This window comes from Apis florea, unplaced genomic scaffold (assembly GCF_048593485.1).
Source record: "Apis florea isolate Af1SG1 unplaced genomic scaffold, ASM4859348v1 contig_2495_pilon, whole genome shotgun sequence".
NCBI classification, from domain to species: Eukaryota; Metazoa; Arthropoda; class Insecta; order Hymenoptera; family Apidae; genus Apis; species Apis florea.
The window spans coordinates 811,997-825,694 of NW_028256595.1; the positions used below are offsets into that span (position 1 = coordinate 811,997).

Below are 13,698 nucleotides of genomic sequence, written 5' to 3' on the forward strand. Positions count from 1 at the left end.
TTTAAATAAATAATTGAAAAAAATTCAAAAGAGTGTATAGCATTTAACAAGTGTAATATTTTATTAATAATCAACGAGAATATTTGATGATATTTCTAGTAACAAGTTTTTTTTAGCGTGATATGCTTTCAAAAAGAATTTCTCCGATGGAGAGATACCAAGCAAAATTTACAAATGTATCGTGTCAAAAAATTTAACTTCATTGCCACTGTCGGTAATATTATTTTCACTCTCGGCATCACTTGTCACATCTGACGACGCATCAACAGATTGAACTTCCACTTTCGATTGCCTCCTCGCTAATTAGATAAAAGTTTTTTTCAAAAAAATTTTTAAAATATCGATAACGATTTCTTGTTATTCAAGCATGCAATGTAAAAACACATTCGTAATATTTCAGCATTCATTGCTTTCTTTTACTCTTTTATTTATTTAATATTTTTTTATAAGATATCGCATGTTAAATGCGAATCTTAACGTCTCTCGTCATCAATGTGTTAAGATACTCTTTATATAACGGAATTTTTTCGCGAAGAGGAGAAAGGATATTAAAGAGAACGTTCTTCAGGAATGCGTCAAATTAGAAATGCAATCGCGTACTGTTCACTGGTGGAAAGAAGTCTCGCAAGATGGCACAGAGGCAAGAGTGGGGAGTCCTTCACTAGGTGGGCTTATCCCCACTTTAGACATTTTGTTGACAATTCTGACACCACACACTGCATACTAATAGAAGAATTATAATTTGAATATTCAATCATCTAATATTGAAATATTTTCGAAACTAATTATTTCGAAATAATATTAATATGTCTATGGTATGTCTAGATTATTCGTATGCATACAATTATTATTTTAATTACTCGAATTTATAAATTAAATTTACGCATATTGTGAGAAATAAAAAAATTTTTATCGATAAAGAACTCTATGTTCACGCTAATACATCGAGGTTTGGATACAGATCGTCGTTTTAGATTAGTATATGAGACAAATACTATGGTAGAAACAAAAACAGTACTGTTTACTGTTGGAAAGAAGTCTAGCTGGACAAGGGCAAGAAAGGTGGAACTGCCTATCCCCACTTAAGACGCTTTGTTGACAATTCTGACACTACACATTGCATACTAGTAAAATATAGCTATAACTTGAATATTCAAAATCGTAAAAATTATTTTCATTTATGAAGTTAGAATAATCATCGAAAATTGAAAGCTGAAATATTTTCGAAATAGTACGTGTAATTTATTCGTGTACATGCAATTATTATCTTATCTACTCGAATACAAAATTACATTATTATAAATTAAATTATTATTACAAATCGTAATTAGTTTACACATATAAGAAATAAAAAAATTTTTACATCGATACGATATGTATGTCACGAATATCATGGTAGAAACAAAAATTTCCTTCCACATTAACCAATCAAACCTGCCTTCCTTTCGCGAGATTTCTTTCCACCAATGAACAGTAAAGAATTAGAAGCTCGATAACTCGATATATTAATCGGACCTATACTAATCTTTGGTATTTCCATCATTTGTGCACAATATGTTTTTCAATCTCGACGCGATACAACGACGAACGATCGTTGAAATTGAATCCTCCCGTTTAAGATCGTGGCTTCCCAAGGAAAAGTGAGCTCGCGTGCCGTGACCGATAACGCTAAGCTTGGAGGCTTAGCTTAAAGGAAATAAAGATAAATGAGGGCGTTTCGTGCGGGACAAATTGAAAGTGGAAAGATGCCTCCATATATCGGTATTTGTTCCCGCGCATCGCGAATAAGCTGGAAAACATATTTTTTCCAATTAAAAAGGAGGGAGGCGGGGGGGTGGGCAATCAAATTTCGTTAAAAAAATTCAGCCGGTCAGGCTGAAGAGCTTCCAGAGCTTCATCCTTCATAGCATGTGTCGCTTCTTCCCTCTTCTTCTTGTCGACGACGAAAAAATCCTGTGTCGATACTATATTCGACACAATGGGAGGTTTACAATAGAAGGTTTCGATGTCCATTGTACGTGCACAACGAACGAAAAAGATCAAACATTTCTTTCGATCGATCTTCCTTTTGTAAAGACACGTTCACCGCGAGAGAAGTAAGATAGGAGGAAACGTTTCTTCCTAAAAATACCCGATCGGATCTGGTGAGTTATATACCAAATAAAATCCGAAAAATTTGCGAACCTCCCTTTGCAACAACGAAGTAAAAAGTTATCAATCCGACAAAGACGAATGATCGTGCATGAAATAGAAGAAACGCGTAATCGTAAAGGTCCTTGTAGATATTCCGTCCAACGGATCGACGAAAATTATTCGATTCTCTTTCGTTTCGAATTGTTTCGCGTAAAGAAAGAGAATAGAAATATAAATCGCGTCGCACAAAGAATCGCAGGGTAGAGAAATTGTTGCGAAACTCGAATCGAATTGAAAGAGAAGCGTAGAATTATCCGATCGAAATCGACCGATGCGATTATCTCACGAGCGATCGCAGCTCAGTGAAGTTTCGTGAAAACAACGATCGCAGTAACGATAAACGGGCGTTTATCCCCGTTTTATCCGTTAATTCGACCGCGATAACGACGCATGCGCCCTTTCAGATAAATTTCTCTCCTCCTTCTTCTTCTTCTTCTTCTTCTTCTTCTTCTTAATTCAAAAATACGATTGGCGATCGATCGGCGTGAAAGGAGTATAATCGAATCGCCTCGATCAAACCGCCACTTCCTTCGTATTGACCGCTGTCAGTCCCCGGTGATATTAGATTACAAACACGTAACACGATTTTGAATCGACCGGTAACTATATTCCAAGTTTCTTCCTCGGTCGCGATACTCGATCTTTCCAGATGATTCGATGTTTCCACTCGTCGAACCGATAACTCGATCAACACACCTCGCGACACCTTTCGCCATTCTCGTCAACGTGGAGTCGTTCCAACGAGATGTTCGACGACGATGACGATAATTCGCGTATCGGAGAATATAAGGGAGGGTAAACAGAGGGGAGAAGTTCTCCTCTTTTTTTAACAAGAAAAGTTTAATTATGTTTCCGTTAAAGCTCCGTGACACGGCCAATTCCGATTACAAGGAACGAAAGTTTTCCCGCGGGGCGAGGGGAAAAAATGCGCGGGAAACTCGCGGCGCGACGAATGTCCGTTTTTTCCCGCTTTCGACACCGACCCATGTATGTATAACGCCGGGGATAATTTACATGGAAATGAGAATCGGCATTGATTTTACGTCGAAGCCAGTAACAGAGCCGGCTTCCGGTGATAGATTGTCCCGCCACCTGACGTCGATCAAGTTTTCTTCCGTCGAAAACCAGAAGGCATCGGAATTCCCTCTTCCCCCCCCCTCCTCCTCCTCCTACTTGCTTGCAACCTCCCATCGTCCAAACTTCCACGGATTGCGAATTTCTCTTGCGTGCGCCGATCCTCGAGGCGTCGAAACACGCGCGGCTTCCCTCCCCTCATCTTTTCTTTTTTTTTTTCTTTTTTTTCCGTATCATCGTTTTTTGGAACGAGGAAGGAGGCGATAGTTCCACGTTCCAAGTTTTCGACGGGCAAAACAGAGAGACGGGAGGAGGGATGGTGGGGATTTCGACGTAAATGAAACGAAACGCGCTGCGAAATAAATCTTCCCCGTTTTCCCTCCCCCTTTCCTTCTTATTCCACTCCTTTTTTTCTCCCCCGCCCGAAGGAAACGACATCGAGAGGAAAAGCAATTTCAAACCCCGTCCAGATGCAACCGCATAAATCTTAGAGCAGCGCAACGCCGAAAGAACAACGCGTCCGTCGTTCAGGTTGAACAACGTTATATCCAAGGACTTATGGAAATCGTGGCGAAGAAGAAGAAGAAGAAGAAGAGAAAAAGAAAAGAAAAGAAAAGAACGAAACACAACGACATATTCCGCCGATAATCCGGATATCCGGTGAGTTGCCGATATATTTTTCCCCCACTCTCTCCCCAAAAAGCCGAAAAGCACAGCGCACGTGTTGTGTGTGTTGTGCGTTTTTCGGGGGGAAACACAGCCCCGAAATTGCGCCATTAATTTAACCAAACGACGCGCCACGCGTCCCCTCTCCTCCCCGTAATTTCCAGCAGGGTCATTAAAGCGGCGCTAATATTTCTTCTAATCGTATCAACGGGAAAAAATCTACCGGAAATTGTATCGGCGGCAATCCTGTAAGATCCGAATTATTCGAAAGAAACGTTGTTTCGATGTAGAGATTCGTCTTGAAACGTGACGACAGTGAAGATTCGTATCGCCACGAATTTTCATTTTCAACCGTTCTTAACCACCACCTCTCTCTTAACCTCTCTTTCCTCTTCCTTCGTTCGTTCGTTTTCTCGACGATGAATAGTTCGATAAGACGAAGACGAGAATACGGGACGCGATCTTCGATCCTCGATCTTCTCGAGAGAGAGAGAGAGAGAGAGAAGAGACAAAGGCCGCCTCTTTCTCTCTCTCTCTATCTCACTCATCGAACGGATCGTGAAAATCGTGGCTTCGATGTTCCAATAAGTCCGCGAATATCTATAAAAATGTCGGACATGTTCCCGAAACTTTAAATCGGCCGGCTATTATTCCGATGAGGGGTGGACGAAAGTTTCTCGATAAATCATAGTGAAAAACCGAACCGGGACGGCTGAAGGTAAGGAAAGGAGGGGGGAGGGGGAGGGGAGGGGGAGGGAAGAGAAAAGGGCGGAGTTGTAAAACTAATAAATATTAATACCGCGCTGTTACTTCATAATCGATCGAAGGAAACCTTTATTTTTTTTCTCTTTCTCTTTTTCTTTTTTTTCTCTCCGTTCGATGTACAGTTTTCGAAATTATTTATCGTATAGTAATTTTTTTTTTTTCGAGCAATAAAAAAAAAAGAATTCGTCGTGTCAGACGCGCGATCGCAAAAAAAAAACCGAAACAAATTTGACGCTCGTGTATTCGTACGTGAATTCTTGTAAAGGTCGCCAGTGTGTGTGTGTGTGTGTGTGTGTGTGCGTGTGTATTTCTGCCATTATGTAATCTGGTGTCGGATGATATCATGCACATGGGTTACAAAAAAAAAAAAAGAGAAAAATAAAAAAAAAGGAATTAGCTCGAAATTGTAACGTATATCGAGCATATTGCGTCCGCGCTATTTAATCGGAGAACGATGAATTTTTATTCGTAATATATGGCGAACACACAACACCACGCGTAAATATGGTTGTTTTGAAAAACGTAGTACGAATAATTGTCTCGTTCCACGTCCCAAAGGCATTGGAAACCCGCGTGTAAACTTTGATCGAAACGTTGAACTATCGTCGCCTGCACCACTAGCTTGTACCTTGTAAACAAGAGAGAATAAACGAGTTATCCAAAATACCACCGTCAATTATCAATAATAAATTAATTTCTTAACAAAATTATGACGCGTGTCTAGCGCGCTCTCGTATCGAAAAAAAAAAGGAGGGGAGAGGAAGGGGGCGGAAGATTTTATGAAGAAATTTACGAGAGAGAAAATCGTTTGGTATCCACTTATAACTCGTGAAAAAAATATGGACGAGCCTATTACCTATCGTAATCCTTTCTGAGAAGCGCGTTTTGCAACTCGTTGTTGATCTCGCAGCACAATTTGGCCATGATGTTTGGATGATAGGACGTCACCGTCGACAATTTACTCTCCATCGTGTCCCTCACCATGTTATCGACCACCTCTATGTTAAAAGGATTAAACGATTCGAGCCGATAGGTATTCTGGTACTTGGGAACCTGAGCGTATTTCATCGAAACACATCGGTGTCGATTAATCACCTGTATCACTTGTCCCTCATTTCGATACGATATGTATTTTCGAGGGATGTTAGCTCGGTATCCTCTTTCTTACCCTTAATACCTTTTACGTACCTTCATTCGATCTGTACGTTTATGGAAAAACACTCGACTCACCGAATTCATACCAGAATTCTTCGAACCTAACCTCTTTTTACCCTGAAGAGGTGATATAAACGCTGTTAAATCGACGATGAACAATCAGATTGGTAATCCTTACCGGGGCTCGCCCCTTGATTTACCTCGTTAAATTGTACACCTCTTAAACTAAGAGGTTTTTGCAAATTGGGATTTGAAACTTTTGAACTTTTCCCGGATCGAAGTTCTGCGTTGATTTGCTTCCCTTGTTGTTGTTGTTGTTGCTGATGCTGCTGTTGTTGTTGTTGATTCATCGTTGAAAAATACGATTTAAAAACACAAGATTCGAGATTACAAAAAATTGACAACAAAAGAAATTGTATATATATATCATAGAATATGAAGTTAGATCTTAGTAGTTATGTCGTCGTGAGAGAGAAACGATATTCGGCCATTTGTTTCGAAGATTGCCACGTTCGCCACGCGCCACTTTTGGCGCTTCGCTACTCGTTTGCTTTCCTCGATTCGATTTGTTGATCCGTCGTATCACGGATATATATCTCTAGTAAATATAATTTTCCACAGTTTCGAACTAGTAGTAGTAGTAGTAGTGGATGCGATTCACGTTTTGAGGAAAGATGGTTCTCGATCGAAAAAAATTGGAACAACAAGAGATGGAGATAGAGCGCGTTCGTATTGCAGAGGACAAAGCAAACAATACGGCGCGCAACTCTTAATTTATATTGAATGTAAGAAGCTTAGCGAGGAAAAGAGACGCCGAAAGAAAGTCTTCGAGAAATCACCGTCTATTTGTATTCTATTTCAATTTTCCTCGTCTTATGCTCTTTAAACAAGGATTATCGAGATGACGAGCCAGAAAAGAAACAAGAAACGCTTTTTCTCCGTTCGCTTTTCTTTTCTCTTTCTATATATATAATATACGATATTACGACGATCGTTTCGAGAATTACTTCTCTCTTCAATTGCGATTCCCGACCAATCACTTATTCCAAAATAATATCACCGCTTGTCGAATAGGAAAATGAAGGAGAAAAAGCAACGAACTGAGCATCCGGAACGTAGAATAGGACGAGAATTACTTATCGGAGCGTAATAAACTCGCGATCTTGGAATAAAAAAAAAAAGAAAAGTTGAAAATTACATCGATTGATCGCATCCCGTTACTCTTCACGAAAAAAAGAAAGAAACTCTTTTCGGAATATTTCTCTTCGAGACGATGTTGGTAGCTTCGTTCCCAAGAAAAGCGAGAGAAGTCGTCGATTAATCGTGAAAATTATTCGAGACTCGAGTAATAGGAAAGGTAGGTGTACAAGAATGCAGCCTCTATCTCTCTTAAAAGGAAACCTGTCGATTCGAAAGCTCGATGCTTGGAAGGGAATGGAAACGAGAGGAAGCCGTGAACTTCGATTTTTCATCGAGATAAAATTCATAGTTGATTTATGCCAACGACCTTTATTGCGACCTCTTACGGGAAGAAGAAGGGTTGAAGGGGGCTCGTAAGAGCGAGCGACTCCTCTCGATAAAAACCGATATTTGCGTGTACGCTGCGTTCCTCGTATAATTCAACTTGCATTCCCTCCTCGCTGTTACGTGACACCCATCGTTGATCCCATTCCCAATGAAAACTATAGAATTGCCGACAATGGGGGGAGGGGAAGGAAAAAAAGGAATCTAACGATAAGAAGACGGAGAAAAATGGCTGGTTGTTATCGATTTTCTAGAAAACTTAAACTGTAAACGCGCAAGTTTCCATCGCTTCCTCTCTCTCTCTCTCCCTCTCGTTCCAATCTCAACTGCGCTCGATTGTCGTATAGAATACTTTGATCGATCGAAATAATTCGTAATCCTCTCCTGTGATTGGTGACGCTCTGTAAATTATCATCGCCCATTGTTCAAGCTCGTTAACTCGCAATCGTTCGAGATCATTCTCGCGCACAGCGAAGAGGGAAACTTAGAAACTCCAAGTCCATCCTATTCCTTCCCTTTCTGTAGCAAATTTACCAAAACTCGGCTCGATCCTATCGACCAATGGCTTCGACGGATCCTTCGCTTCGAGGGCTTAACTTCCGATACACTATACGATAACTATACGATAACAAACGTTCATTCTCGTTAAAGTTCAAGTTCGCTTAAGCGCGCGGGTAAGTAAGGAACGCTTTCTTCGGTTCATCCTTTATCTCTTTCGCTACTACGGCCGACTGGTCGTTCTGCACAAGACGCCACTGAGGTGCTACGTCTGACTACAGTCGTTCTGCAACAAGACGCCACTGACGCGCTACGAGCGATTACACTCGCTCTACACAAGATGTCGCGTATTGTACGATATGACGAGCGATTGTCGCGCATCGATATTTTGTTTTTATCGTCATTATTTTTTTTTTTTTCAAAGCAACGTGGCCGCCGACGATCTTTCTCGAGCACCGTGCACATTTTTGAAAAGGTTAAAGACGTAACGATTATCGTTTTTTATTTACGGAAGATTCAAATCAAACGAGACGCGTTTCGAATATCTTTCCATCGATTTTTCGATCCTTTTTTTTTTTTTTTTCAAGCTACCAACGATCGACGAGGAATCGCATTGTTGCAAAACTGCATCCCTTTTCTCTATCGCTTTGACAATCCGTTGTGAATGAACGCATGAACGAAATCTTACGAAATCGCAATTTTCGTATCACGTGTAAGATAAAAAAATGTTGAGATAATAACAATTAATAATAGCAATGGCGTAATCTTGCGGCGTCTCTCGTCTCTTAGGCGGCCGCCTAACAGATGCCTCTCCCTCCCGATTTGCATAAAATGAAAACTGCGACCCAAGGGCTGGACTCTCTCCCCATCCCTTCCCCATTATCGGAAAACGTGGCCGGGATTTAATGCGTATAAGCACGGTTAATCGTGCCAATGCAATCCGTTTAACGTTACACGAAAATTAACTTAAAATTGAAAAAAAAAGGGGGGGGGGAGAAAATCAATTTCGCGCGCGCCACGTTTCGTTTCCATTCGCATCGTTGAAAAAAAGAAGGGGGGGATAAGGGGGAGAAGGGGGAGGAGGGGATTGCGACGCGGCTACCTTCCTCGCGATATAATATAATAATCGAAATGGACGAAATGATAAGTCGATTGGAACAGATGTGTATCGTGTCTATTAAAAACAAATTCTTATGCTTTCTTATTTTTCTTTTTTCTTTTCTTCTCTTTTCTTTTCTTTTCTTTTCTTTTCTTTTTTTTTTTCTTCTTGTTCTTCTTCTTATCTCGTACACATATACGAACCGCGAAATATTTATTATTATTCTATATTAGAATATTACAGTCAGGCAGTTAGAAGGGCAACAAGTTCGACACATGTCGAAATCGTTGTTACGAACGATTCACGAATCTCGTGTGGCGTGGCCGGTTTTCGAATCTCGTGGAAAATTCGATCCGCGCCGAAAGGTAAACGTCGAAGCTCGTAAATCATCGGGGACCTCTCTCTTTCTCTCTCTTTCTTTCCCTTTCTCTGACGCGATTCCATCGATCGATTCGTCGATGTCGGGTTGACGACGATTTTTTTTTGACGAGAACAGCCATGGACAATGAAGAAATTCGTTCCGTTTCTTTCACCGAAATATCGTGTCCATTAGCAGAACCAGGCTGAATAAAATCACTCTCCTGTTGATGTTCCCGGTACCACCGTGCTGCATCGCCGCGGGATGTTCACCTGAAAGGAAGAAAAACCATGTCCGTGTTCATCGTCATCCGTCATCCGATCCATCCGCAGCTAGGAAAGAAAAGAGAAGGAGAAATTTTATCGAGTTTCAAGCGAAATTTGCATAACGAACCTTCCGATTTGATCACGTGTTTTCTCTTTCGTTCGAGAAAATTGCGCGTTTTCTTTTTTTGAATCCGTTCGAATCCAACTCGTAAACTTTCTTCCTCCACTTTTTATATATATATATAAAATATCATATATATTATATATATGTATATATATATACGATGAATTTTGAGGCACAATAAACCGATCGAAAGTGTGGTACACCGGTAAACTAGTTCTGGACAAGAATTTCTTTCGCGAAATATTCTTAAAATATATCTCGAATATCGCTTCAACGCTCGAACGACTCGAAAACGTCTCGAGGATGGTTTAACGGAATAAAGTAAGTTCTTTTTCTTCTCTCTCTCCTCAACGAAGGAGCTGTTCTTTGGAGAGAAAGAGAGAAAGAGAGGGGGGAATGTTTAACCGAGCGTGTCTTATTGCTCTATTTTATTTTATTATTCTCACCGTTCAACACATGAACCATCACATTCGCAGGAGCGACCTTGCTCGACACGCACGTGTAATTACCACTGTCGTCGAGCTGGGCTCGCGTTATTAGCAGCTTGCTGGTCGTCCCGTTCTTACCTTTCTCCGTTTCCAGGGAAACGCCACCCCTGTCAAAGGTAAAGACATTATTAAGGACGAATTCCGATAAAACCGATCGGATATCGATGACGCCTCTTCCCACTTTTATCCCCCCTTCCCCCTTTTTTTCGAAAGCAATCGACTCTTGCCTCCCTCTTTTCTTTTGAATCGAGTAAAAAAAAAAAAAAAAAAAAAAAAAAAAAAAGTAAGAAACAAGAAACGGAAAGACACACCTTGGACCATCGAAATCGATCATCGCACCGGCATGGTACCAAGTCACGTTGCTCGGAGGGATATCTTGCACGTCCACGATACAGGTCAAGCTGATCGTGCTTCCCTTTTTCACGTACACTTCCTCGGGCCCCGTGATCTTTGCCTGCACATCTGGCGTCGTCGCAACGCGATGAAGAAAAGCGAGGGAAAAAAAGTAAATAAATAAACAAGAGATCAACTAACAGGTTAACAATATACTATGTAGTCTGTATCTGTAGGCATAGAAATTCACGACAAGATTTGACGGACGAAACTTTCGAGCCGAGGTAAATGGTAATATGAATAAAGAATCAATGAATAAAAGATGTTGCGAGTAGGTGAAATTTATTCATAACCGTTTCGTTATTTTGGCCGGTAAAATAAAGGATAAACTGAAGAGAAGCTTAAAAAAAAAAAATAAATAAATAAATAAAAATAACGAAAGATAGCACCGCACGAACTTGTTGGCGTAGAGAGAATGATTTAAGATTATTTGTTATAATGGATTGGACAGAATAGGACAGCGAGTCCTACGTTTTTCTAACGAACGGACGAGCTGCCATTTCAAATAAAAGACTTTCCGCGGAGAATAATAACGTCCGTTTCTGGAGTCGGGGGAGGGACGGGGAGGGACGGGGAGGGGAGGGGGAGGAGGAAGAGTGGGGACGAAAGAGTGGGAGGTGGAAAGCGACAGAAACTCACCCAAAACTTTCAAAGTAATCGCCCTATATATCTTGGGCTCTGCATTAACTTGACACTCGTAAATGCCAGAGTCCCGTGGTTGAACGTAATCTATTCGCAGATTCCAGTCGTCGTGCTCCGGATTGCCGACTATCTTAAATCTTGCGTCGCTCGTATAAGTCACCGACATGGACGTTAAGATGTGCAAGTCCCTTTTTCGAATCCAAGACACCTGGGACAAATTCCGAATGAGACATGGAAATATTTCGCCGCCCGTTAACTGCCCGTGATATCGAACTCGTTTCGCAACTATGCGTCCTGTGAAATATGCACGAGATAGTTAACGATAACGTCATCGTATTTCTCGTTGTTGTATTTTTTTTTTTTTACGAATTCGATTTTACAAAATTTACAAAACGATCCCAGAATTAATGACCTCTGAAACCGAGACCTCTCCATGTACAAGTGAATTGAAATTATTGGGGAAAGATTAATTCTACCGCGAAACCAAGTTTCGAAAAGAAAAATATTTATATCGTAACGCGATAGTGTATCGTTAAACCAGGAAAATAGAAAATTACATTAGAAACAATTTCACGAGAACGAAAATTTTGCGTGATTCGCGGCGGCAATACCGTGTCTTATCTTAATTAACGACAAAAATAAATTGAAGGTTCGCGTAGAGAAACAAACGAGATACTGTTATTTCATATTTCGTCGTCTCATTTTTTTGATCTCCTCCGAGAGATCGAGAATTTCTCATCACGTTGCAATTTACGATTACTGAAATCTCTATGACAGACTATTTTAAGCAAATTAATTTCGTATATTCTTCTAATATACAATCATATCTTGTAATCATAGTTATAAAAGTTATACTTTTTAATTATTCGTTCCGAATAACACGGATCTTAATTCACCAATTCGCAGTGACAAGTTTTTGAAATGATTCACTTCTTATTATCATACAGTGAATGTAAAATATATAATTATGAAAAATTATACAATACGAATGGAAATACATCACGCACAATAATCGTAAGTGGCGCAACGTGACCTCATTGATATCCAACTGAACGTGTTGTAATAAAATAACGTTGTTTTATTCAAGTTCGTCTTGTTATTATTTCGAAAGTTTGCAATATAATTGCGAAGCGTGTAAAGCGACACTACTATTCAAAGAAATATGAAACTCACTGTTCTATTACCCAGATTCTTAACACGACACAACAGCACAACAGTTTGTCCCACAACGGCGACCACTTTTTGGGGCGAGTCTTTATAAAAATACGTCCTCTTCGCACCTCGTTGCGACCGTTCGCCTTTATCGGTCTTTTCCCCATCGAATCGTTGTACCGCTAAAATTCAAGTATTACGCTTGAATCATAGCAAAAATTTCATTTACTAGTCTCTACATCCAATTTCTTTAAGCAAAACAATCCAAGGATTAAAGTAGCGAAGAACATTTTCCATTTTTTTTTTTTTTTAATTCCAGTTTTGCCGATAAAAAATATTTTAATGTTCCGTTAAACGTAACACCAACACGTGGCAAAAAATTTCAGGAAAGGATACGTTAAAAAGATGAAATTAAAATTTGTTCATTTGTTCGATCGAAAATCTATCATCGATCGTACTTTTAATTCACGCTAATGAATTCGATCGAGAAATTCAAAATTTTTCAAATTGTACACTTTGAGATTAATTGTACCTAAAGTCCGATGACCGGATGGCGGTTCTGCGTGTAACAGGTATCCGATTCCAAGCAATATAAGAGCCATGCCATGGAACGGTGCCATTTTATTTACGTATGAAATTCTTTCATCTTCATTTGTTGCCTTTTCCGTTTCTTTCAAATTCTAACAAATCTTCAAAAATTATCGATGATCTCTCGATCATCTCTCAATCATTGCAATTTTTTGTCCTTCACCTTCTGAACAATTTCTTCGAGATATATATCATATAAATGATATTTTAACTTTTTATAAATAATATAAATGAAATAAATTTTCACTCGCGTAAATCATAAATATTTTAATTCCGTCGTGAAATAATAATTGTATTGTATTTTATACAATTTTACACGATTTCATTCAATCTTGATTATTGAAGTAATAGAGATCTCGATCGACAAAAAGAAAAGAAAATCAAAAAATAAAAATTGCGCATATTCAATGAAGAAATAAATTTTATTTCAAAGAAACTTATTATTCTTATACAACAAATAAGATCTGTTCATAGAAAATGAAATGATATTCAATATTCTTGTACTTATTTAAAAAATAATATAAAATGAAAAATATATAAAAAATTAATTTAACTTAATTTTTGACGATTATTGGAAATATAATAGAACACCTTCGAGAACAGCGCGCTTCGATAGCGTTTTCAATACTGAAAGCTACTCCTACTTGAAGGAAGGAAAAGGTTAAAATCAGGGTGCAGTGGCGCCTCGCGATGTTCCTAATATTTGCGATTGC

The 13,698-nt window shown here is 39.4% G+C and overlaps 2 protein-coding genes across 4 annotated transcripts; both read right to left on the reverse strand.

Annotated features, from left to right (window-relative positions):
* Positions 1-4,739: 4,739 nt before the first annotated feature.
* On the reverse strand, positions 4,740-6,529 carry LOC100867906 (dynein light chain 2A). The gene is made up of 4 exons (XM_031918715.2): positions 6,054-6,529; positions 5,887-5,970; positions 5,555-5,751; positions 4,740-5,326 (listed from the first exon to the last, which is right to left on the reverse strand). Exons 1-4 carry the CDS (start codon positions 6,201-6,203, stop codon positions 5,161-5,163), a joined length of 597 nt encoding a protein of 198 aa, XP_031774575.1. The 5' UTR covers positions 6,204-6,529; the 3' UTR covers positions 4,740-5,160.
* Positions 6,530-9,066: 2,537 nt separating this feature from the next.
* Positions 9,067-13,627, reverse strand: LOC100867295 (irregular chiasm C-roughest protein). Of its 3 annotated transcripts, none has more exons than XM_003696866.4 (6): positions 12,930-13,627; positions 12,419-12,579; positions 11,243-11,453; positions 10,522-10,672; positions 10,169-10,317; positions 9,067-9,604 (listed from the first exon to the last, which is right to left on the reverse strand). In XM_003696866.4, exons 1-6 carry the CDS (start codon positions 13,015-13,017, stop codon positions 9,504-9,506), a joined length of 861 nt encoding a protein of 286 aa, XP_003696914.1. In that variant the 5' UTR covers positions 13,018-13,627; the 3' UTR covers positions 9,067-9,503. The 3 variants fall into 3 exon arrangements, with proteins under 3 accessions (XP_003696914.1, XP_086762685.1, XP_086762686.1); XM_086906559.1 differs by having other exon boundaries at positions 12,430-12,579; positions 12,930-13,614; XM_086906560.1 differs by lacking the exon at positions 12,930-13,627 and having other exon boundaries at positions 12,430-12,676.
* Positions 13,628-13,698: the final 71 nt, after the last annotated feature.

Coding starts and splice junctions, on each gene's coding strand:
- LOC100867906 (XM_031918715.2), bottom strand. CDS start 6,203: ATGAATCAACAACAACAACAGCAGCATCAGCAACAACAACAACAACAA. Junction 5,971..6,053: donor GAGGTGTACAATTTAACGAG/GTAAATCAAGGG, acceptor TCACCTCTTCAG/GGTAAAAAGAGGTTAGGTTC. Junction 5,327..5,554: donor CTCAGAAAGGATTACGATAG/GTAATAGGCTCG, acceptor CTTGTTTACAAG/GTACAAGCTAGTGGTGCAGG.
- LOC100867295 (XM_003696866.4), bottom strand. CDS start 13,017: ATGGCACCGTTCCATGGCATGGCTCTTATATTGCTTGGAATCGGATAC. Junction 12,580..12,929: donor ATCCGGTCATCGGACTTTAG/GTACAATTAATC, acceptor CTTGAATTTTAG/CGGTACAACGATTCGATGGG. Junction 11,454..12,418: donor AGAATCTGGGTAATAGAACA/GTGAGTTTCATA, acceptor AATTTGTCCCAG/GTGTCTTGGATTCGAAAAAG.